General features: G+C 38.5%; 2 protein-coding genes across 4 annotated transcripts in view; one reads left to right on the top strand and one right to left on the bottom strand.

Moving 5' to 3' along the window:
• The first annotated feature begins 1,476 nt into the window (after positions 1-1,476).
• LOC137249467 (sphingomyelin phosphodiesterase 4) lies at positions 1,477-9,906 on the top strand. The gene is made up of 12 exons (XM_067781008.1): positions 1,477-2,226; positions 2,316-2,615; positions 2,669-3,211; positions 4,196-4,461; positions 5,194-5,407; positions 5,489-5,592; positions 5,659-5,965; positions 6,035-6,151; positions 7,763-7,885; positions 7,949-8,057; positions 8,196-9,087; positions 9,160-9,906. Exons 1-11 carry the CDS (start codon positions 2,200-2,202, stop codon positions 8,387-8,389), a joined length of 2,304 nt encoding a protein of 767 aa, XP_067637109.1. The 5' UTR covers positions 1,477-2,199; the 3' UTR covers positions 8,390-9,087; positions 9,160-9,906.
• The window catches only part of sad (Cytochrome P450 family protein sad), a 265,008-nt gene continuing 247,024 nt past the window's right edge, over positions 8,204-26,187 (bottom strand). For all 3 annotated transcript variants that reach the window (XM_067781032.1, XM_067781023.1, XM_067781019.1), the window contains 6 exons: positions 23,271-23,480; positions 21,673-21,869; positions 17,240-17,628; positions 10,011-10,226; positions 8,813-9,028; positions 8,204-8,736 (listed from right to left, as the gene is read on the bottom strand). In XM_067781032.1, the coding sequence (XP_067637133.1) occupies positions 8,617-8,736; positions 8,813-9,028; positions 10,011-10,226; positions 17,240-17,628; positions 21,673-21,869; positions 23,271-23,480 (1,348 nt within the window). In that variant the 3' untranslated portion in view covers positions 8,204-8,616. The remainder of the gene's footprint in view (positions 8,737-8,812; positions 9,029-10,010; positions 10,227-17,239; positions 17,629-21,672; positions 21,870-23,270; positions 23,481-26,187) is intronic.

Raw genomic sequence — 26,187 nt, forward strand, 5'->3', positions numbered from 1 at the left:
GCAGCCTTAGCTAGACGATCGGTGCGCGAATGAAATGCTTGCCCATTATTACTTGCATTTGTCCATGCCAGTCATTCGCTTGCAGCCAGCTGTTAGAGTGGTAGCGTATGTAATATGGACAGTGCATTGGTTACAGTGGGGTGCATGTAGAAAATATTTGTAATGCAGGTGAAACGGCATTACATAGTAACAGTGGATCTGGTAGTAACGTCTTAACAGCTTATGTAGTGGTCTCTATAAGGAATGCTCATGCCTATAGCCCTATGGATAGCACCCCCGGTATCGGAGCGCTCGGGGGTCATTCATCGACTTTTCTTTAATAACTTTTGATAGTTCCAGAGAGGATAGATAGAATAAGAGACATCAGTTCATACATTTGGCGAAATTTATTTGTAATGTCCCACTTGAGGGGTAATTTTAAATTGCTATTACACATTTTCATGAGGTATTTTTGATTGTTTTAAAGGATCGTATTAATTAAGCAATTCATTCCCCTTCCAACAATCACAATATATATTAATATAAACTTCTCAAAAATGTGTAGAAGGTAATTTTCTAATACCCGCCAATCAGGTACATTACAAATAAAAGTTTAACTGACGTCTCTTATTCTATCTATCCTCTCTGATAGTTACAAACGTGTTTTGATAGCCGCCTTAAAATTTTATCACGTGTATTAAGAGGGCCATGCTTTCGTATAGAATTGCCAAATTTAGTTGATGATAACTACTTTAGTGACCCAGTGGAAATAGTAAGTTGCTCGCGTATTACGTTTTTTCTATTGCTCCTCAGATAGGCGTCGTTTTCACAATAAACATTTTTCGCCAGAAATTTTCAGATAAACTGATAGATAGAGTAAGCTGGAAATAGAGAATATCCAGTCGATTCCTTCTAAGCTATGTTGCGGAACGACTTGTAGGCTAAAAATTTGCATTGTTTGCATTATCGATGTGCTTGTTCTATAACTCTTTCATGACAACCTTAAACTGATTCTTGCTTATTTGTTAAAACAATGATACGTGCATCTCTGGAGAAATATATGAAAGAGTGGCGCAGGTTGACTGAAGCTAAATAGTAGAGGCACTTGTCGACCATTTAATTTTCGGCTTTTATGATCGTTAAATGGGAAAACAGATTTTCGCCGTCTGGCAGCACGTAACATAGTGCAGTCAACCGGCTAGAGCTGCATAACTGTCGATAGCGCAGTAGCTCAAAACGCTAGTTGGTGCTATCGCTATCAATAATTTTTCTTTGGTATGGTATATAATTTGATACACAGCTGGCGTGTCAAAAATTACAGTTAAATCTTAAGATCAAAGTAGTGCAAAATAGCAAACACTATTGCCAAGCCCTATTCTTGTCAAATCATAAAACATAACTGCTGGAGGAATGTCAAACTAAGCTATCGATAGATTTAATACAGCCGACAGCCTGCTATTGGCAGAAATGCTATCACTGTCGAATAGAGTTGTGCTTTTTCGTTCATTTCAGAGATTCGAATCTTTAGTTCTTTTTCTGATGAACGAACAAGTTGTTCTCTTTGTTCATCTGTTCTTTTTTTTTTCAAGCAAATTTGATCACTGCTCCTCGCACCCGCGAAAAAAGCCAACAAGTATAGATGAAGGTGTGTATGTAGCAATGCTTTGTGTAGGTATATTTAAATGAGTAATGAAAAAGTAAGTTAATATATAAGTATAATTAACTTCAAAAAAAGTTACAAATTTCGGAAGGTCCAGGAAATTGAAAGAGTACAGACACAAATTGTAAATATGAACTTTTCAAGTTTAATAAATGTAAAAATAAGTTTCTTACACAGCGTGTTTTTCATAAATAGTCCATACATATATTGTTGTAGCAGTGCCACACACAAAGATGACCACACATATATTTAGTGTAAGTGGCATCATCGACATTCGTGCTCAGAATTTCTGCGTATGTATGTGTGAATTTACAATGTTCGCGAACGAGAAGAGAGAAAGAATAACATTAGATAAAACGGACTAAAAGACAAATGAACTAAAAGAACAAAAAGAACCGAAATCGAAGATCTAGTTCACTTGTTCAGTTTAGAGACCCGGTCAATTGAACAAGTTCAGAACGAAACGACCCAACTCTACTGTCGAAGCTTACCGCCGTTTTGTAGTAAACAAACCGACTATTTTATAAAAATTAATTAATCAGTGGAAAATCTATAGCATCATGGCATTTTATAATGAAAATCTTGGTGTAAGTAAATAAAATTTAAGTGAAACGATTAAGTTACAATTTAACATCAAATGGCTATATGCCAACATGCACCCTATCGCCTCTTTCAGAATCGTATAATGGAGCTATTAAATTACCCTATAACGGATCGATGTGTGGAATTGACACAATTGTTTGAACGCTGTAGCTTGCGTGAACTACAGGATATATTTCCGGCAATTATCCAGTCCGTGTTTGGCATTGGAAGTGGTGGACTTGGTTGGGGTCTGCGTGCAACTACAAAAGAAAATTCACCAATGTGCTTTGACATATTACACGAATTTTTTTCACCTGTGGGACCAATGCTGCGCCTATGCTATCGACTACTTAATGAAGCAATTAAATTTGATTTTAATTTGGATCTCTTGCCTGTGAGTTGAATGAGTAGGCATGAATAATTACATATTGAATAATTTACTTGCAGCACAAAGTCAGTGAAATGATACAATCAGGCCAATACTCACTCTTCTATGCGGATCTCGTCAACATTGATCCATTTCGGCGACAAGTCACCTCGCTCGTATTGAACGCTTTTGATTATTATATGCTACATTTTGTTATACATGCTACATTTCCATTGCATAAAATGTATCCAGCTGCCTTGCAAGTACACAATGAACGTATGAAAACTGTCTATTTTTTTCTGACGGCTGAATACCTTTGCACATTTTTACCCGGCAATCCAGATGCGATCGTATATCCGACAAATATTTGTACATCGGTTAAGGCACCTCAACCGTTGCAGCCTGTACAGCCGCTGCAACCGCAACGCTCTCCAAAATATTTAAAAATTCCAACAAATACCAGTTTGTTTCATCAAACAGATGGTCCATCAACGTCAGCAGCGGCAGCGGCTGTACATGCCGCGCGTAGTTGTGAATCGCCGCGAACGCATTGCTGGCGCACGGAATCAGTGTTACATTTTTTTGTGGATACTTGGCTACGCTATGACATTGATGAGGCAAGGGTGAGTTAAAATGAGTGCAGATTTTCATTTTGTACTATCTTTATGATATCCCAAGAGCTGCTGGTAACTGGTAATATCGAAGTTGAAACCGAAAGTAGGTTTTTATATAACTACCATTATGCGATGGTCATTAGAAGTTGCATTAGGGCTACGATTTGCTGCCAAGCACCCCGGTTTCTATTTACATTAATTGTAGAATTAAGCCAACTACAGAAGCCACCATGTACCGTGTAGCGGATATGCTGGTGCGATAGGGGGGGCCGATATAAAATTTCAGGCTGATGTTATTACTTTTATGAATAACACTAAAATAATTAAAAAATCAACTTGTTAACTTATGAAGTTAGGACTATCTGCCAAGGCTATTGACTATATTTAAAGGCATCCCTGCTAGACAGCGGTCAGTCATTTGAGGCATCAATTTACATATGGCTGATGGAAATTTACATCAGGGCGTAAAGCAAAGTTTCTATGAGGTTGTTAGAAACGACATTGATGTCAACATTCTGTATACGTGTATGCATAAACATACATACCATGGTTTTCCATGCGAATAAAAGGAACAATTTATGCGAGTGTATTAATGATGCCAACAATTTTGTTAATGTGTTGGAGTTTCCGTCAGCTCTGTCTAGCAGGGATCTGGCTTCCGGACTATGCGAGATCATAAAAGGCATAAAAAGCAAAATGTATATACATATGTGATATTTTCCATCCCAAGTATCAAGTTTTAACGGACTTAATTTTTTGATTGACATCAAATTTCATTTTTCTGTCATATATTTTAAAAACTTAGGAGCGAATAAAATATCGGTTTCGCGAGAATTCTCGAAATTCTAATTGCGTTCCTTCGACTTGAGAACTGCAGTATATGTACTTGCAAACAAATTTAATGACTACATTTTGTATTCATTTTGATTTAACATACACAACAAGATGATTGTTTGCTCAAACATACTAAACCCTATTTTCTAAATTTTATAGGATCTACCTAGCAGCGAATTTATACGTGTAGTGCGCATACTCGTTAAACAAGTACACAGCTTTGCCAACTCAATGCACATGGATCACACACCTATGGCCATCCTACGAAAGTTAGCTCATCCAATGATAAAAGCACGTATTTATCCATTTCTAAAAAGTATTATTGGACGATGGCCACTGGATAGCTCACTTTCAGTTGTGTTAGAACTTTGGCTAAGTTATATACAACCTTGGCGTTATATGTTCGATGGACAAAATATGAATTGGTAATGTGATTTTATAATAACGTTTGCTTATTGTGGGGTTTGATTTATATATGTACAGTAAACAAAATTATCCGCTGAAAAACTTGGCTACCATCCGATCAGTTGAATTCGCGAAGAAAGATTAGAGGAAGCGACCGAGGAATGCTTTAAGTAGCGTTGACTCCAACGCAAAGTTGAATATTTCATGATCTTTGCGTATAAAAAGGAAATTACAAAGAAGATAGGTAACGAAACCATTCAAGACAACGACTTCGCCTCGATTTAATCTAGGATCTATTTACTGTTATTATACACTGACCACTTGGCTATCATTTTGAGAATAAGCTCCTGAGTAATCTAATACCCTAATTTTGGTATATATATATTGAGTTTAAACTACCCTCGATTGCTGGAGTTGCTTGCTTTCATATTCCACAGATGGTGATCTCATCTGATACACTATATTAATAATTTTTTATACGAATGAACTTTAGGTTAGCCGATAATTCAGCCTATGGATCATAGTTTTTTGGCGCGTTTGGGTCTTAGTGAAAATTCACTTTTTTTTGGGTACAATCATCAATAAAAGGTTTTTTTGTTAAATATTAAATAAGGCACTTATTCATCTTTGGTGCTAAAGATATTCCGGTGGTCACAAGAACAACGTAATTTTCACTTAAAGCTGTTCGCAGGACTTTGATACAGAATATATACAATTTAAAATGTAATGTTCCTTTTTATATAACATTCTAGTTATAGCGGCACTATTAGCGCAACTACTAAAGGATCTAATAATATGAATCCTGGCGCCAGCGGTTGTGAAGTGGCAGTAAGTCAGCGATTTAGTACATTCATAGCTGAGAATTTAGTTATATATACGCAAGTATTTGTGTACATATTGCCACGTTTTGAACGGTTAGATTTTACTTCATTCAGGAACGTGATAATGTTGCATCGCTTGGTGAAGGTGATTAATTCAAAATAAACAAAAAATTTGGCAGCCCGTTTTCAACCAATAATGACCACTTTTAAATCTCTAAACTTGTAGGTCTTCAGTCAGCCTAACCTACCTAATATGTTATGTCAAGCAGAACAGGCGTATATTTGCCAACTTGGCATCGATTCACCGCGAAAACATGCAGTCTATTCCAGGTATTTAACTCCTCTGTCATGCTCTAACGCTTTGATTTCTTTTACATTTTGCTATGTTTTTCATAGGCACGGTAAAAGTGAATGGGATGGTGTTTATCAAGAAGAAAGTTATACACCATTATTTGGTCCAGCTGTAAAATGTGAAATAGAACAAGTAATTAAAACAATATGCATATCACGTTTATATGTACTACAAGAAATCGATAATATACGAAATGATGTTGTACAATTGCGTAAATCACATGGCTTTTTACGGAAAATATTTGCTAGCCTTTTTGAGGATGTTTCACCAGCAGAATTGAAATTGCAAGAAATTGGCAAAATACCAGATATACTCGATTTGGCTGTGCGTTCATTATCTATTATGTTTGATGTGAGTTTCTATTATTGGATTAAATCATTGAACACATTTTTTAATGTAGTATTGCTTTTTGTTTTAAAGGCGCGTCTGCCGGAAATAACATTGGAGCAAGTGCATGATCGCCATAGTCCACCGTTAAACTTTTCTGCTTACGATAGTAGTGATTATTTGGATATTGCAAAAGTAACACCAATGCAGGTGCGTAAGTGCAACATTAGCTTTGAACGAAATGATTTTGAGTCAGAGTTGATAACGGGAAACCCCAATAGGATTTGGAGACGCAAAAAACTAAAACATTATTCTCTAATTTAATTCATCCTCTGTTATATCCATAGTAATTTCATCATAATTTTTTAGTTGGTTTTAAAAACCGTAATATGTAGAAAGAATCAATTTTATTTTAGAAAGTGTAAAGTAAACTTTCCCTTTTCAAAAAAAGATTTTGAGTTTCCAAAAACTAGTTGAGTATTATTAAATGATCTTCTTTTATTGTGATAGCAGTTCTTTGCCGAATATGATTCCAGGAGATATAGCGAAATAGGTAGACAAAGATATGGAAAGAGTTGGATTTAAAAAGAGAGAAAGAGGGACAAATTGTGAGAGATAGAGAAATAGTGAGAGAGGCAGACAAGTAGAGAGACAGTGATAAATATCGAGAGAGATAGAAAAAGTGAGAGCGAAAAAATAGTGGGATAGAGGGATAGAAAAAGTGATAGAGAGAGAAATAGAGTGAGGGAGAGAGAAGTAGTATAAAAGAGTTCTGGGTTCTCGGTATTAGATAAAGAATGAAAAAAGTGGGTGCTGCGGTAAATGAGGACAAAGCGGAGTACTTGCTGTCATCCAAGAATGAATCGGCGCATTCGCGCCTTGACAGCCACGTCACTGTTCACGGATATAAATTCGATACTGTGAAGGATTTCGTTTATTTGGGAGCCAACCTTAACAGCAAAAACAATGTCAGCTTAGAAATCAAAAGGAGAATAACTCTTGCCAACGAGTGCTACTTTCGTTCCCGATATGGTCGGGCTATTACCTTAATGGTGCTATGGTACCGGAGCGTACCGGATTTGTATCCGGCAAAGGACCATCACATCGATGACACTCCCCAAAACCTTCGGGGAGCAACTTTATCGCTACAACAACAACAACAACAACAGTGCTACTTTGACTGAATAGGCAATAAAGTCCTCTGTCGCCGAACAAAAATCACGCTCTACATGTCGCTCATCATACCTGTCCTGATGTATGGCGCCGATTCATAAAAGGTGTCGAGAGAAGATGAGACGGCCCTTGGAGTGTTCCAGAGGAAAGTTCTCTGGAAGATTCGTGGTCCTGTCCATGATGCCGACGATGAGTATCGACTGAGGTTTAATGATGAGCTATACACAGATATGACGATAGTGCAACGAATTAAAACCCAAAGGCTTCGCTAGCTAGGTCATGTTATGCGAATGGACGAAGACGCTCCGCTCAGGAAATTATTTTAGTCCACACTGCAGTTTGAAAGCAGGGGAAGACGGAGACCTCCACTGAATTGAGAGAGGCAGGTGGAGGAAGACTTCATCTCCTTCGGTGCTCCAAAATGCCGTCAGTTATCGCGAAACAGGGATAGCTCCCTAAATCGCTTAGTCGGTTAAGCCCAATTAATGATGATGATGATGAGAGAGAAATTGTAGGAGATATAGTGTGAGCGAAGCCGAGATAGAGAATATAGCGAGGGAGCAACCGAGAGAGAAAGAGGGGGAAGGAATGTAATTATATATTTATTGCAGTGATATTTACTTACCATTTTAAAATCTATGATTTCAGATGCAAAGTAATTTAGTGAATGTATCGGCTACTGTAGATCCTGCCACATTACCTATACAGGATTACGAAGTGAAATTTTTAGTGCGATTTTTGCATAAGGCGTCCTGTCGTTTTAATGAAATGGTAGACCTTTACTCCCATAAAAGTAATACAGTGTTATAAAACAAAATAAATCTCAATTTTTAGTTCGTTGACGAAATTGAAACGTTATGGTGTCGCTCAGACTTTTTGGGAAAATTAGTGCGACAATTATTATACCCACCGATGACGCAACAGTGGTTTGACAAATCAAGGGGTATGTTGTACAAGCAAATAAATATTTTTTTTTAATTCAAGTTTCATAATCATTGTTTATATATATTACAACTATAACAATTATAACTTAAATAAATTATTCACTTATAAAGACTTGTACATATTAATATATTTTAAGGTGTCAGTGAATTATGTGAGGAACGTCTACCCGCCCGTATATGCTTACGTCCATTAGCATCATATAAAGTGCTTGGACTCATCACATTATCCATGCTACTAGGATATTCTTTGTGGCATGCGCCTATCTACGGACTATTTATATTTATACTACTTTTTTCTATTTATATAACTATACTAGCTGTATGTGCGTAATTTTATGATGTATACATAATTATATAGATATATAATTATTATTGTCCTTATTCTCTTTTTTTTTTAAATGTATTTGAAATTTCTTAGCATATATATATATGTATGTACGTGTGTCTGTTTAAAATCTAAAAATTGAGTGCAAAGATTATTATTTATATATAAATAATATATATGGTATGTTTATAAATCTGAGTGTGTGTATGAATTATATATTAACTTATTTAAAGCTATGCGATGTCACGAAGTTTTATAGCCAATCTTAATGGCTGATCGGGTACTGTTACCAGTCGCAGCTTGCAGTCTATTGGTGTAGTATTGTTGCATTGCAATTCAAACGAGCTTATAACCTGCAAATTATAGAAAGAGGGATGATGAGATATTTATCTATATATTTACACGTATATTTATGCATTTTTGACATACCGTCGCCAGCAAGGAATGCATTTGCTTCATAGCCATACGGCGTCCAATACATGAACGATTGCCAATGGCAAACGGCATAGAACCATGCGCTTGTAGTACACCTTGTAAGTCACCTGTTTGCTCATTGCGTTGCCACCGTTCAGGTTTAGCCACCTCTGGATCTGGAAAATGTTTAGGCTCACGGCCGGCAGTGTATAGCGATAAAATCACCAAACTCTGAAAGATGCAATATGTAAAATATAGTGGGAAAGAAGGCAACTGAATATAATTGCAAGGTGAATACTTGGAATTATTTAAAAAATACCACCAATTAAATTACTTATTTTTTAACTTTCTTTGCAATCTAGACAAACAGTAATAAGGCATCAATTAGTTTGGATGGATTTTCGTATACATACTTGCTTATAAGCAACACAATTTAAACTCAAATAAATATTCTACTAATAAGCAATTAATATTGTGACGAATATTAGCAACACTAAGGCATACTATCATCTCTAAGCCGATACTAAGCAGTCACTTGCATCTACATAAACAAATCAATCATTATGTCTACACATATGTACATACAAGAAGCGGAGAGATATGCACAAACACATGCATATATCTGAGATACTCACAAAACTATGCAATCATCGGAGGAAGTATCACTCACATATACACGCGCATATGAGAAGCTATAAACATGCATCTGTAGTTTATAGCTGGTGAATTTATAGCTGGTAAACAAGTAGTAAATTCTAGAAGAAGAAACGCCTAGAAGTATGCGAAAGACACAGCAGAGAGTATAAAAGGAGCAAAAGCTGAGTAAGCAAAGCCAGTTTGATTTAAGCACGCTATCAGTTGCGAAGTATAAATGTTATTAGAAGTATTTTCAAAGTAGTCTTATAAAGACCATTTTGAATTATTGAATATTGGAGTTATTTATTCAACAGTTTAGCGATACGAACGTTAGTAGAAGGTTGCAAAGAAGCGGAGTTCCCTGAAATTCGTTACAATATTTTAGATACCACGATAATTTTTTAAATTTTTACTAAAAATAATTAAAAGCTTGAAATTATTAACGAAAAATTTTAATTATGCAGCAAGCAAGTCTTGTAACAATTATATATATTTATAGAAAACATTATAATCATCGCGCAGGAATAAATCAAAAAATGAAGTCTACTTTTTTCTTTATATAAATTTTCATACATACATTTCTCTCAATATCGTAGCCGCCAAGATTCGCTTCGGTAGCTAAGTAACGGCCTATGAATGGTGCAATTGGATATAGACGCATTGTTTCCCTAATAAGACCATGTACCAGCATATTGCCACGACCATCATTCGCAGCCATTTCTGTAGCCAAACACTGTTGCATTTTCTGATTTTGGGTAAGTAAATAAAAAGCCCATTCTGTAGTGTATGCTGTCTGTAGAAATAGAAGAGGTTGAAAGAAATTAGTATATGAATCCTAAGATAACACAGGCCGACAAAATTTAACAAATTTTCAGACCCAGAAACCAGACTATATAATTCCGAAGGTTTATAATGCGCTGAATCCAAATCTGGCCTCAGAATTGCTCTATCAGCTGTCAGATAACATAGACATCAGGGCTGGGACTATCCGCATATTCGAATATCGGGATATCCGTACGGATATCCGTTGACACTGATCAAATCCGGACGGCATGGATATCCGGTTAATATTCGTTTGTGAAACTATCCGGATATCCGGATTTATGAAGATCCGGTTAATAACCGTATTTTTGGATATCCAGTGAAAGCCACAACTTGATGTACCATATATGTTTATTTTACATTAATAACAATAAATTCGTGGGGCATTTACATCAATTAACAGCGTTTTTTCACAATATAAACAAATGGACCTGTTTTTATTTTCACTTGTTTGTAAAATTGTAGCTTTTTAATTTTTGACTTTAATTTAATAATCTACAAACCATGGCGGAACGATACAAGGTGGCAGCATGGTTACATACCTACAAACATATATACAAATTCTATGTATTTTGTTTTTATAAGTTCGATGGACAAATGTTAAAATAGTACTGCGCCGGAAGTTGATGTATCAAATCAAATAAAAAAGTTTATAATCAGCTGTCCCATGCTGCCACCTTGTATCGTTCCGCCATGCTACAAACATATTTTGTGAATAATTTCTCGATGTTTGCTTCGTTCAATTCTGATATGGAGATATGGAGATATTCAACTTTTATATTCCAGTATCCGGACATACGGATATCCGGATTTTCCGTTTATGAATCCGGATATCCGGTAGGTAGGTAGGTTGAACTGGCCGGTCCATGAGGACCTCACATAGACTGATTGAGTCCGTAGTGTTACCAGAAGTTTGTTTTAACGACCAAACTGAAAAACCCTATCAAAAACCAGGACCTATGTTATAAAATAACTCCGTCCTCTTGGCAAATACTAGAAGCTTCCTAGGACTTAAGCCACTTGCTGCTTCTAGATCTGACAGCTGTATCACTCCTAATAGCTGGAGTCTTAGCCTGGCAAGTGCAGGGCACGAGCACAGAACGTGCTCGATCGTTTCCTCCTCCAACCCGCACTTCCTACACCTGCTATCACTGACCAAGCCTAATTTAAAGGCATGTGACGCCAGAAGGCAGTGTCCAGTCAGAATACCCGTCATGAGTCTACAGTCCTCTCTTTTTAATGATAGAAGCAACTGTGTTAGTCTAAGGTTGTAAGACCTACACATAATCTTCGACACTTTACAGCCCCGCGCTTGAATCCACGCCTTTTCTGCTTGGTCGATCATGTGCACCTCTCGCCTTCGCTTAATCTCGCCCAATCTAATTGGGACGTCTACGGAGCAAGCTTCAAGGGATGCGCCCTTTTTAGCTAATTCGTCCGCTTTTTCATTCCCATCTATTCCCATATGCCCTGGGACCCAATATAGATGTATGCTTCTCCCTGTCCCGACTCTCTCCAGAGACTGCTTACACTCTAACACGCATTTAGATGCTGTGCTATGCGATATTATTGCCTTAATTGCTGCTTGACTGTCAATATAAAAGTTAACACGGTTGCAGCTTAAGCTATTCTCTTCCAGGGTTTCTACTGCTTTGGTTACGGCTAATATTTCCGCTTGGAAAACGCTACAGTAATCCGGCAGCCTGTAGGATCTGCTTAATTCCGGATCAGCGCAGTATACCGCAGACCCTACTCCTTCCACTATTTTGGAACCATCGGTGTACACATGTATCGCCTCGTCCGCCATTTGCGCACCCTTGCGCCAACCGTCCACCTCTATTGTGGCCTTAAGATCTCCCTCAAAGTGCAGGTAGGGAATCATGTAGTCTGTTCGTCTTGTGACTGAGGACGCTATACTACTATGGCCATATGGTCGCCGCTCAAGCTGCCCCTAAGCATCGAGCCTGGTTGCGGTCGTTAACGCTTTGTTCTTTGCTACCAGGTCTACAGGTGGAATGTGCAGAATGGCATACAGTGCAGCCGTCGGGGTTGTTTTCAGGGCTCCCGTAATGCAAAGCATCGATAGTCTGCATACCCCCTCTAATTTTTTGAGGTATGTTGTTTTTTGTGTGGCTTTCCACCAAACAAGAACTCCATAGTATAAAATAGGGCTTACAATCGCTGTAAAAACCCAATGAGAAAGAGAGGGCGATAGGCCCCACGTACACCCCAGCATTCTTTTACATGCATAGAGTGCCGTTGAGGCCTTCTTGACCCTCTCCTCCACGTTGAGCTTCCATGACAGCTTACTGTCTAGGATGATTCCTAGATATTTTGTGCAAGGTTTCTCCTGTAAGGTCACCGCTCCTAACTTAGGCCTGGTCCAATTTGGGACCTTGTACCTCTTTGTAAACAAGACCATATCCGTCTTCTCCGCATTGACTTTCAGCCCGACATTAGATGCCCAGGTATGAATATCCCGAAGCGCCCGATCCATCAAAGAACTAATCGTTGGAAGGCATTTTCCACTTATGACAACTGCAACGTCATCTGCGTAAGCCGTAAGTTTTACGGGTCCCTCATCGAATTGCCTGAGCAGTTGGTTGATGACCAGTGTCCACAGCAGAGGTGATAGCACCCCTCCCTGCGGCGTGCCCCTGTCCACTGATTTCGTAGCCTCGTACAATCCCCATTGTGATGTAATCTTCCTGCAATTTAACATGCAGCCGATCCATCTGATTAAGGCAGGATGTACTTTAATGTAATTAAGACCATCCATAATCGCCCATTTTGCAACATTACTGAAAGCCCCGGCAATGTCCAAGAAGACTCCTAGAGCATACTCCTTATATTCCAGGGATTTCTCTATGCTTATTACCACCCTATGCAATGCGGTGTCTACCGACTTGCCTTTGGTGTACGCATGCTGTGTTGTGGAGAGCAGCTTTTCATCCACGTTGGACTTTATGTACACATCTATCAGCCTCTCAAAGGTTTTGAGCAGAAATGATGTTAAGCTAATGGGTCTATAGTCTTTGGGATACACGTGACCGATCTTCCCCGCCTTTGGTAGAAAAGCTACACGAGCAGTTCTCCAAGAGTGCGGTACATGATTCAGTCTTATGCACCCATCGAATATTATTTGAAGCCATTCCACGACCGCCCTACTTGAGACTTGTAGCATGGCCGGGAATATACCATCTGGGCCCGGCGATTTAAACTTAGAAAACGTCTTCACTGCCCACTCGATCTTGGTATCGGTCACCAAGCCTGGCACCACTAGCTCCGTGATCGAAGTGTGAGTGATGTCTGCTGGTTCTTCTAAACCGTCTCCCGATGGGAAATATGTATCGAGAAGCACCTCAAGGGATTCCTCACTATCACGTGACCATTCCCCGTTCTCTTTCTTTATTAGTCCCTGGACTATGTTTCCCTTTGCTAGGACTTTTTTCAACCGTGCTGTTTCACTGGAGCACTCTATGTCCGTACAGAAACTTTTCCATGAGTTTCTCTTCGCCCTGGTAATTTCACGCTTGTAGATCCTCAGTAGATCCCTGTACTCGTCCCGACACGCTTCGCTTTCCGCGGTCTTTGCGAGTTTAAACATTTCTTTTACCTGTCTTCTTAGAAGACTCAGCTCATTGCTCCACCATGGCGGCTTTGCTTTTCCTCTGAATCTTCTTAGAGGGCAAGCTTTGTTATACGCAGTCATAAGCGTCCTTGTTAGGAATTCATTCGACTCCTCCAGTTCCTCTACATTTCGTTTCTACATGTTTCTGGAATTTAGTCCAATTCGTTGCCCTAGGGTTTCTAAAGGTTCCTCCCTTCTCTACCCTCTTTAGTGGGATGCTGAAGCTTATATACGCATGGTCGGAGAAGGATGGTCTATCGAGAACCATCCAATCATACCTTGATATATCACGCTCGGAGCTCAATGTAATATCCAGAACATTGCTGGATGTTGGACCAATGTATGTAGGAACATTTCCCCTGTTGGCTATCTGCAAATTGGTTTGCAGGATGTAACAAAATAGAGATTCGCCTCTCTCGTTCGTATCTGCTCCTCCCCACGCATTGTGGTGCGCATTTGAATCTGCGCCTATGACCAACCGCCCTTTGCGCCCTTCCTCCTGTACTAGCCTTTTGCACTCCATCGGTGGAACCTCCGCAGCATGGGCCATGTAGCAGGACGCCAGGATAAATGCCTGCTTATTCTTTTGCTCAACGGCCACCGCTACGAGATCCTCGGTGGTGTAATTAGGCAGCATATATGAATGCAGCTGTTTCCTTACCATTACTACAGCTCGCACCCGTCCTTCCGTTTGTGCGTAGTAAACGCCAAACCCGCGCGCGCTAAGTCCAGAAACCTTTCCTCCCGATGAGAGCCACGGCTCCTGGATCAGCGCCACGTCAAACGAACCCTCCTCAAGGGTTAGGAGGAGTTCGCTCGACGCCACTTTACTGTGTTGGAGGTTTATCTGTAGGACTCGCAGCACCATTGGGCTGTTTGTCCCCCTCCAGCACCTTCGTCTTGACGTCGTCGTCCTCCTCTCGCCCTTTTGGTTTAGAGTATTCGAGGCGCCCTTCAGCCCCTCGTGAATGTTGTGCCGTGTGTTCCTCTGTGCGAGTCACAGCACCATTTAGCGTTTGGTCCTCTTCTAGCACGTTCGTGGTGACGTCGGGGACCTCCACCTGTCTTTTTCCCTTAGGCTTCTGAGGTCCTTTTCGACTTCGCCCACTTCCAGCGTGTTAGGATTTTTATCCTCGGGACTTCTTTTCCTGAGTCGCATGTAAATTTTGCCAGTGCAAAAGGACATTTTGCCAAGCTGCGTGTACAAAATATCCTCCGCCTGCTTGTTTATTTGGAAGATGTAGAACTGACCATCCTCGCTAGGCCGAGATACAGTAAGTACCTTCCAATCCTGTGTCGGTATGTTCGGATTCTGATTCTGCAGAAGTCGCAGTGTATCCTCCGACTTCATCACGCATGGTATCCATACCTTAACTTTTGGTACCGTGGGGATTTGCGCTTTATCCACCACCTCAAACCGCGCGTTCGTGCCTTGCCTTTGGAGGTTTGGAACGACTTCCTCCAGCCACCGCAAGCTCGCGATGTTGTCGCACGCTATCATCTTCACACCATTATACCATCCCCCCGAATCAAAGGTTGGAAGGGGCTTACTTGGTTGTTCCCGCATCATCTTAAGCATTAAGCTAATAAGCTCCCTTTCCACAGATCTCCACCTTTCAGTAGTCATTTGTCCGAACGGACTGCTACGATCAACCAGCGCCACAGTCAGTGACTGCTTTGCCACATCACTCATCTTCTCGGGAAAAGCAGGAGTCTTAGTGTTATCTCCCTTTGGAACCTCCGAGAACACCGGAGTCTTCGCGTTAACTCCCTTTAGCGCCTCCGAGAAAGCCGGAGTCTTAGCGTTATCTCCCTTTGGCTTATCTCCTACTTCTTAGTTGGAACTTCCCTCTGACTGGCAGCTTTCGAGGTAGTTGCTACCTCGCTATTGGAACCCATCTGTCTTACAGCTTTGGGCCTACTTGTCTTGTCTATGCGACTGCCCTGCCTCGCGGCTCTAGGACTGGGTCCTTTCTGCGTCTTGAAAGCAGGCTTGTCGCCTTCTGCCGAACGTTGCCTCTTCATTCTGCCATTCGACGCTTCTTCCTCCTCGTACCGGTTGCAGAACCGAGGGTTTCTCGCAGCAAACCTTTTGAACTGCCTTCGACCTACTTCTACCGCTTCATGGGCCCATTCCAAGCGCTCGATCTCCACTTCTGTTGGGTCGACCACTGCTCCCAAGCGTTGTACAATTCTTAGTGCTGCACGGTACTGCGAGAGAGCTCTTTTACTTCCTCTGCTCCGTACCCTTCTCCACTCTTCTACTCCGTTTTCATTTGTGTGCTTCTCCAACACGGAGTTCATTGAATCAGCATTACTCTCGCTCCCCGAGTCCGACGCATCGCTTAATTCGTATTTGTCGTCCCTGGATTGCGACTCAGTCCTCCTCTTTACATCCTCCTTATTACGTTCAGGTAATGAGTTGTTCATCTTGGTCGTACGACCACCTGCCCGACAAGGCGGGCTCAGCGGTCCAGTATTATATACGGGGAAAGAACCGTCCGCCACAGCAGCGCCCCTTACTGCGGTAAGGCCATAAATACTTCCCGAGATGGCCCGGTATCGGGAAGGCTCCGTTCGAATACAGCCGAATTTATCCCCTGGCTGCAAATCGTCCAATAGGCACGGTCCGCATAACACCCTGGATTAGGGGTTGGCAGTTCTTGGTCACCGACATCCCGCCGCCCTCCTATGAGGCGAAACGGCGTAGATGTCAGTCCTAAACAGCTCCGCCTCATAGTCGGGCGCTATGGAGTTCGGCTAAGCCCTCACACCAACGACAAGGTGCCTACCCTAGTGAGGGCCGGATATCCGGATAGCCGGTATTTTTAGTTACCTATCCGGTTATTCGAATATCCGGTTTATCCGGATAGTTTAAAAATCCGGATGCAGTTCACAGCCCTGATAGACATCTCAATCGATTATCAGATGTAGGAAAATTTAGAAACATGAAAATTTCAAAATGCGATATCTCGGCGCAAAAGAAAAAAAATGATATTTGAGCAAACTCAACGCCATTTGAAAGAAGAAGACTTGTATTTAAAGATGCCATCCTTTAATTTTACTGAAAGAAAACATCTGCAAGGCTACATAACCTCAAATATGGGCAGAAACGGTGTTTTTTGCACTTTTAGGTTAGGATATCTCGAAAACCAGAGCTGATGGAGCAATTCTGAGGCCAGATTTGGATTCAACGCATCATTAACCTTCGGAAATATATAGTCTCGTTTCTGGGTCTGAAATGCTGTCGGCCTGTGTAATTATATGAAGGGCAGGGTTATTCCAGAATCACACCTACCCAAAAATGCTCTTGGTTTTTTGTTTTGTTTAATAAAAATAAAAATTTTACTAACCGTATCCCCAGCTGCAATTACCAAATCTACAAATATACGTTTGATTGTGTCCAATGGCATACCGGCTAACACAAGTTTCAGATAGAGCGCATCACCACCACAATCATGACAATCGATGCCATTTTTAATGCACGTACTTTTCGTTGAAGATGGCGGCAACTCGACAAACTGTTCAATTAAAACATTGCCTTGATTCAATACCGCCGCCACACTCGCTTCAAAATCACGCCAAATACGCAAATTTAAACGTTTAGCCAATTGTGGTGGAAAGGTCATTAGTGTAGAACTGGTTTCGAAAATTCTATGTACCATGCGTGAAAATTCATCCATTGTGGCAGCCATATGTGGATCGTCTGCAGCTGACACGCCAAACATTATAGTGCAAACAACTAAACAGATTCAAATATTATGTTTAAAGAAAATTCGTTACAAAAAAATGCAAATATTTGTCTACGAAGGTGTTAACAAAAGCTCGATTAGTCGCTGTTTTTCGTAATTATATCTTGAATTCTGTCTGTTGGAGTACAAATAGGCACAACAACTGTTTGCTGAGTAAGTGAGTTTGCGTAGCTTGCCTCGTGAATATAAAATTATCATCTGGTATACTATACGAAGGATATCACCGTCTTATGACACGCGTCTTTGAAATATAAAAATTTTACGCCTTGAAGTATGCAATATTTTTTCAGATTTTTTATTTAGTTCGATATTTCCATGCAAATGAAGTTCTTGGTAAATTGATTTAGTGCATATCTCAACATTACTACGCCTTTACAGAAAACAGAAGGTCAATACTGAGTTGCTCTTCTAAAACATTTACAAACAGACGAGTTTTCTCCGAGAAGCTTAACATGGCAGAAATACACTTGAGTGTTAGCCAAATCATTTGCGGGGGGCGACTCTATTTCGAAAATTTGTTTCTTATTCAAAAAACCTTTCAAAAGATTTTAATATTTCTTTTCCCTGGTCTTGAACCCTGGGCCTTGTTTGTTTTGTTTTTGTACCTGTACTTCGTCTCATTAAATAAATGCGATCACTCGCAAATTGTCATCAATATCCTGTTATGGGCATCCGTGGAAACACGCAGTTTGGACCAAAGAGATATGGGTGTTAGAGGCTTTGGTTCCGCATTCCAACTGAAAAGATGGTTGGTGTCATGTGGAGAAACCTTACAGGGGCAATACACACATTGGATATGTCGAGGTTGATTCTGGATATTTAAATAGTTTAACCTATTACAATATCCAGATCGAAGTGGCACTAGAGTGATGCGCGTCTCTCCTGGAAGGTTGCTTTCCTCCAGTGCGAGTTAAGGGCATTTGTCTTTGAGAACGGGGTTCGATTTCTATTCTGTGTCATAAAGTTATTCCGCTCGCCAAGCGTCATCTCTTTAACAGTATTTGTTAATGCATAGTCCCATATTTTTCTAATTCTTCGAAATTTTCGATATCGACAAAGTGGGCATGGTAGCTATGTGATTTCGAGCAATATTAATTTATTTTGACTTCAGATATCTAAATTTTTGCTCAAGCTATCGTGTTAACGGACGGACGGAAGTCTGGCGCCGTATCAATCATCGCCAATTTTTGCAAGAAAAAGCTTTTACATAACAAAATTTCCATGTTTATATGTATGTTTAATGGTGCGTTCAATTTTACAATTAATGAGCCTAACAACGGTAAATAATAATTGTTATTCAATTGATATTAAATTATTATTTTTATGGTTCGATCCCTGGTAAAACTTGTTAAAATAAATACAACATTACGATGATAACATGGCGGTTTTCGAAATGGTACCATCGAAATATGCCAGTAAATGTTTCCTTCTTTTCAGCTTTTCCCAATAAACAAAAAAATCTTAAATAAAAACATTTCCCATACCATATTTCGGAATGATTAATGGCCTAAGTTTCCATTTTGCGCAAAAGTCTTTGGTAATAAGTCATCGAATTTTTTCGAAATTTCGACATTCTTCTGCACGGCGAATTGGTTGAATTCGCTTTGCCAGCACCTGGTATGAATTCGCCTTGGATTTCGATTAACTGACATATTGACGTACGAAGGCGTTGCATGTATGGAAAATAATCAAGAAAAAGTAATCAGCCATTCGGATAACAACATCTGGTACTGAATTTGCCTTGCTTTACGGTTTGAAAAACGTTCTCATTTTCAAAAATGTTATCAATCCATCTATTTTTGTCATTAAGTCAACCCACATAACAAGTTCCATCATTTTATCGATTTGAATTACCGCATTTTTCTCTTTTTTCGAAACTTTCGATGTCGAACAAGAAAGGAAGGCTGAGAGCTTAGCTGCGTTGGTTTCGTAGATGATTTATAAGTGGTTTTTAATTCCATATCACATACATTTGGGAAATATCGACCCATGACGTTTTTTGGAACGATTTTCCTTCATCCTTTGTCAAATAAGGGAAAATCACCACGTAGGAAAATGAACCTAGGATAACCCTGGAATGTGTTTGTATGACATGGGTATCAAATGAAAGGTATTAAAGAGTATTTTAGAGGGAGTTGTATATGTGAAGGCATTTTCGAGATATCGACCAAAATACGGATCGGGTACAGCTAATTTATTTATATATGTAATACCACGAACAGTATTCCTGCCATGATTCCAAGGGCTTTTGATTTCACCCTGCAGAACTTTTTCATTTTCTTCTACCTAATATGGTAGGTGTTACGCCCATTTTACAAAGTTTTTTTTAAAGTTATATTGTGCGAGCTCAAGGCCACGCATAAATCAAAAACCAAATATTTTATATCTTTCAATAAATATATTTGTTTAATGATATAAAATATTTGGTTTTTTATTTATGCGTGGCCTTGAGCTCGAAAAATTGAATAATTTAAATATTGAAGGCCGAAAAACAACAAATAAAAGTTATATTTTGCGTCAAAAAACCAATCAAATCACCATGTTTCATCCCTTTTTTCGTATTTGGTATAGAATTATGGCATTTTTTCATTTTTCGAAATTTTCGATATCGAAAAAGTGGGCGTGGTCATAGTCGGATTTCGCCCATTTTTAGTACCAAGATAAAGTGAGTTCAGATAAGTACGTGAACTGAGTTTAGTAAAGATATATCGATTTTTGCTCAAGTTATCGTGTTAACGGCCGATCGGAAGGACAGACGGTCGACTGTGTATAAAAACTGGGCGTGGCTTCAACCGATTTCGCCCTTTTTCACAGAAAACAGTTACCATCTTACCCCTACCAAATTTCACACGGATTGGTAAATTTTTGTTCGACTTATGGCATTAAAAGTATTCTAGACAAATTAAATGAAAAAGGGCGGAGCCACGCCCATTTTGAAATTTTCTTTTATTTTTGTATTTTGTTGCACCATATCATTATTGGAGTTGAATATTGACATAATTTACTTATATACTGTAAAGATATTAAGTTTTTTGTTAAAATTTGACTTTAAAAAAAAATTTTTTTTTTAAAGCGGGCGTGTTCGTCATCCGATTTTTCTAATTTTTATTTAGAACACATATAGTAATAGGAGTAACGTTCCTGCCAAATTTTATCATGATATCTTCAACTACTGCTAAATTACAGATTGCAAAACTTTTGAATTACCTTCTTTTAAAAGTTGCCGGTGCCACGCCCATTGTCCAAATTTTTACTAATTTTCTATTCTCCGTCATAAGGTCAACCCACCTACCAAGTCTCATCGCTTTAGGCGTCTTTGGTAATGAATTATCGCACTTTTTCGGTTTTTCGAAATTTTCGATATCGAAAAAGTGGGCGTGGTTATAGTCCGATGTCGTTAATTTTAAATAGCGATCTGAGATGAGCGCCCAGGAACGTACATACCAAATATCATTAAGATGCCTCAAAATTTACTCAAGTTATCGTGTTTACGGACGGACGGACGGACAGACGGACATGGCTAAATGAATTTGCATTTTCGCCCAGATCATTTTGATGAATAGAAGTCTATATCTATCTCGGTTAGTTTATGCCGATACGGGGTACCGTTATGTGAACAAAATTAATATACTCTGTGAGCTCTGCTCATATGAGTATAAAAAGTGGGCGTGGTTATAGTTCATTCGGGGAAATTGTCAATATCAATATGTTCTGGGTTCGAATAAGCAAGTGTATGTTATCGTGTTAACGGATGCACATGGCTCAGTAAAAATATTTGTCGATGTTGATAAGGAAGTATGTATATCTATATTTCTTTATGCCATTATGCACAACCGTTATCCAATCAAAATTATAATAACCATTTTTAGTACACACTGGGGATAAAAAAGTGGAGAAAAGGCCTCCTAAGGTTAAAGGCAAGATTTAAAAGACTAGAGGGGTGCCTGTTTGGGAGAATTTCCGTCCTGGCCAACTAACTCAGCTTTTGTTGTCCCTCTTATATATATTTGTATGTGTAAATATAGTCAACGAACCATCAATAGCCCAGTTATAAAGTTGATGCTCAAGATCGAACAATTCAGTGTATGTTGTATGTCTAACAGCCTGAGCTTTCCACAAGTTCACTAAACGCATTGTACACGCCTCAATATGTCCATCCATCCATCTCATGGTGCCACCCAATAGAAAACGATTTAATATGCGTCGATTGTGTAGCCACTCTTCGCCTTCCCTATAAGAATTGGTGGTGTTGTCGCGACAAAATCAAAGTGTTAATGAAATTCATCAATAAACGCACACATACATACATGCACATGCATGCGCACACACACATTCATACAACAATGTTATCCCAGTCAGCATTTTTTGAAAATTTTGATCAAAAAATATTTAAATATCATACCCCAAGATGATTAAAAACGCTCAAATTTAAAAGTATTTTCTATTCGAAAATTAGTGTATCGTCGGGAGAAAAATGTACCTTAAATGTGATTATTCTTGAATTATCATGATTCCTATTTCTAAACGCTTTTCATTCATATTTGATATCATTGTAAAATTGAGCTTTAATTGTTTTAGAGTAATATTTGACTGCTTTTCACAGTCATTTTCTGATCATATTCGTGTACATATTTCATTCGTGTTGGTTGTGATTTTTGAATGATTTTCGAATACGATTATCATGCATTTATTCTTCATATCTCATACAAATTAAGATACTACATGGTAATCTTATTTCATCAGGGGAAGAAAGCATGCGGAAGTGAGCTATTTGAATCAAAGGTAATGCGCAAACAAACTTGACCGATATACACCTGCGACTACAACATCCAACATCACATATGATCGTCAACATCTTAGAATACGATATGGTACGGGTTGTTGAAGCCATATTCAGGTACATATCGCTCATTTACTTCAATAGTGTCATAACTCAAAAAACATTATTTTCCAGGAGAGTCATTCAAAGATTTTAATTGCCATACGTTGCCCATATAAAGGCATATTTTCAGTTTTATAGCAAGTGGTAAATTTTTAACTGATCACAACAATTTTTTTATACAACATAGATGATGATATTGGGTACGTTTATATGTTATTAACTCAAAAGTCATGTTTTTTGAGTTATGACACTATTGAAGTAAATGAGCGATATGTCAAGAGAGTTTCACTTACCTGGGGTTCAAATAGTTCACAACCTTTGTATTGTCTAATGGTTGGATTTGTATTTTCTGGGAAGCCGTAGGTGAGAAATGGTTGTGGACATCTTCGGTTACGAGCAGTATGTACATTATTTCTTGTCTTTGTATAAATAATAAAATTTTAATATATTTTTTCTGAACTTCATGATTGAAAAAATGTGTGTATGTGAAAAAATAAGATCTTCAATGAAAAGTAAAATTTTAACAATTATAAAATACATTATTCAGTCAACAATGATATTCAGAAAGATTCAGAAAGCTGAATGAAAAATGATTAAAAATTGTTGATCATCAAAAGTATTCATATTTGATTATTTCTTTTGTTCAATTGTATGATAACTCATTATTTAGTCAGAAAGGGTAATCAAATTGTATTGATATGTAGGGAAATTCAAAATTTAATCACCTAAATGCTGCGTGGGTATACTTACATAAAAAACAATCCACGTTTGCAATTATATTTTTTATTGTATATAATCCATGATTCTGGCAACGGATGCCGTGGATATTGGCCCTCATATTGAAACACAGCTCTCATTTGACTTGCTGATGAAACAAATATGGCATCCTGTACGCCACCAAGCCGTTCATAAAATATTGGACCAAGCTCGTCATGACGACGATGAATGTATTTATGTAATCTACAACAAAAAGAGAAAAAATAAATAACAAATAAAAATAAAAATCAATTTATGTTAAATTTCCAAACCCAGCAGATGACTAAACTATGGGCAGGTGTAAGTAGTTGATTGATTGTATATGATCCAGCTACATACCTACATACATACATATACATATGTATGCTAGAAAAGGTTTAATGAACTATGCATGATGTCAAATCTTATATATGTAAGATATGTTTGTATGTATGTATGTATTTAGTAGGATATAGTTCACACTTTATATCTTGCTCTCAAAAAAGTTCAAAATTTTGTTTATCTCCGAAAAAACGTTTATTTATGTTTAAGGGTGACAATCTGATGCGCAATATTCGGTTTTAATTTTGGCATTGAAATTTATTCGAATAATAAAGATTCAGCTTACAATAACCTTCATGAAACACGAACTGATTGGCAGTTAGTAAAGTCAAGTTGGTTTTGCATACATTCATACCCACCTACATACATACTGGACGATTATGCATGTATAAGCATGCGTATTGAGAAGGCGAAGGTTCTGCAAAAAAGCGTCATTCAAAAATGTAAAATATTTTGCATGTATTCATTTTAGAAAAAAAAAACATATGCGATCAAGTTGGATCTTTGTCATGCTCAATCTAAATCTTTATGCTCAACGTAGACAATCTACATACATGCCAAATTTGAAGACAGTAGCCCATCTAGAAGGATTTTATTTATGCGAAATATTTTATACTTGGCTATACCAGCGGCGCAGTCCGCACGAAGAAAATATAACAAACAAGTAAGGAAGGCTAAGTTCGGGTGTAACCGAACATTACATACTCAGCTGAGAGCTATGGAGACAAAATAAGGGAAAATCACCATGTAGGAAAATGAACCTAGGGTAACCCTGGAATGTGTTTGTATGACATGGGTATCAAATGGAAGGTATTAAAGAGTATTTTAAGACGGTCTAGGCCATAGCTCTATAGGTGGACGCCTTTTCGAGATATCGCCATAAAGGTGGACCAGGGGTGACTCTGGAATTTGTTTGTACGATATGGGAATCAAATGAAAGGTGTTAGTGAGTATTTTAAAAGGGAGTGGTGGTAGTTGTATATGTGAAGGCGTTTCCGAGATATTGACCAAAATGTGGACCAGGGTGACCCAGAACATCATCTGTCGGGTACCGCTAATTTATTTATATATGTATGTAGTACCACGAGCAGTATTCCTACCAAGATTCCAAGGGCTTTTGATTTCGCCCTGCAGAACTTTTTCATTTTCCTCTATTTAATATGGTAGGTGTCACACCCATTTTGCAAAGTTTTTTCCTAAAGTTATATTTTGCATCAATAAACCAATCCAATTACCACGTTTCATCCCTTTTTTCGTATTTGGTATAGAATTATGGCATTTTTTTCATTTTTCGTAAATTTCGATATCGAAAAAGTGGGCGTGGTCATAGTCGGATTTCGGCCATTTTTTGCACCACTACAAAGTGAGTTCAGATAAGTACGTGAACTGAGTTTAGTAAAGATATATCGATTTTTGCTCAAGTCATCGTGTTAACGACCGAGCGGAAGGACAGACGGTCGACTGGGTATAAAAACTGGGCGTGGCTTCAACCGATCTCGCCCCTTTTCAGAGAAAACAGTTACCGTCCTAGAATCTAAGCCCCTACCAAATTTCACAAGGATTGGTAAATTTTTGTTCGACTTATGGCATTAAAAGTATCCTAGACAAATTAAATGAAAAAGGGCGGAGCCACGCCCATTTTGAAATTTTTTTTTATTTTTATATTTTATTGCACCATATCATTACTGGAGTCGAATGTTGACATAATTTACTTATATACTGTAAAGATATTAAATTTTTTGTTAAAATTTCACTTAAAAAAAATTTTTTTTTTTAAGTGGGCGTGGTCGTTCTCCGAGTTTGCTAATTTTTATTAGGCATACATATAGTAATAGGAGTAACGTTCCTGCCAAATTCCAACATGATATCTTCAACGACTGCCAAATTACAGCTTGCAAAACTTTTAAATTACCTTCTTTTAAAAGTGGGCGGTCCCACGCCCATTGTCTAAAATTTTACTAATTTTCTATTCTGCCTCATAAGTTCAACTCACCTACCAAGCTTCATCGCTTTATCCGTCTTTGGTAATGAATTATCGCACTTTCTCGGTTTTCCGAAATTTTCGATATCGAAAAAGTGGGCGTGGTTAAAGTCCGATATTGTCCATTTTAAATAGCGATCTGAGATAAGTGCCCAGGAACCTACATACCAAATTTCATCAAGATACCTCAAAATTTACTCAAATTATCGTGTTAACGGACAGACGGACGGACGGACATGGCTCAATCAAATTTTTTTTCGATACTGATGATTTTGATATATGGAAGTGTATATCTATCTCGATTCCTTTATACCTGTACAACCAACCGTTATCCAATCAAAGTTAATATACTCTGTGAGCTCTGCTGAACTGAGTATAAAAATGTATGCGATATAGATGCTCCAATATGATCCTGAAATAAGTTCCTAGGCAGTACCTACAGAAAATAATCGTGAAATAGTCCCGAAAAGATTTCGATACTATAGCGCACATATACTGGATTTTTTAAAACGGTGCTGCCCAATACTCCCCTAAAACACTTACGAATGGTCTTGAAAAAGTTCCGCAAACAATCTTGAAATGATGCGGCGAAAGTTAAAAAATATCTCA

The sequence above is a fragment of the Eurosta solidaginis genome, chromosome 1, assembly GCF_040869045.1.
Source record: "Eurosta solidaginis isolate ZX-2024a chromosome 1, ASM4086904v1, whole genome shotgun sequence".
NCBI classification, from domain to species: domain Eukaryota; kingdom Metazoa; phylum Arthropoda; class Insecta; order Diptera; family Tephritidae; genus Eurosta; species Eurosta solidaginis.

Bases quoted from the DNA above. Each gene is read 5' to 3' on its own strand.
- LOC137249467 (XM_067781008.1), top strand. From the start codon at position 2,200: ATGGCATTTTATAATGAAAATCTTGGT. The intron at 5,408-5,488 runs GTGATTAATTCA...CTAAACTTGTAG, and splicing joins TGTTGCATCGCTTGGTGAAG to GTCTTCAGTCAGCCTAACCT. The intron at 5,966-6,034 runs GTGAGTTTCTAT...TTTGTTTTAAAG, and splicing joins CATTATCTATTATGTTTGAT to GCGCGTCTGCCGGAAATAAC.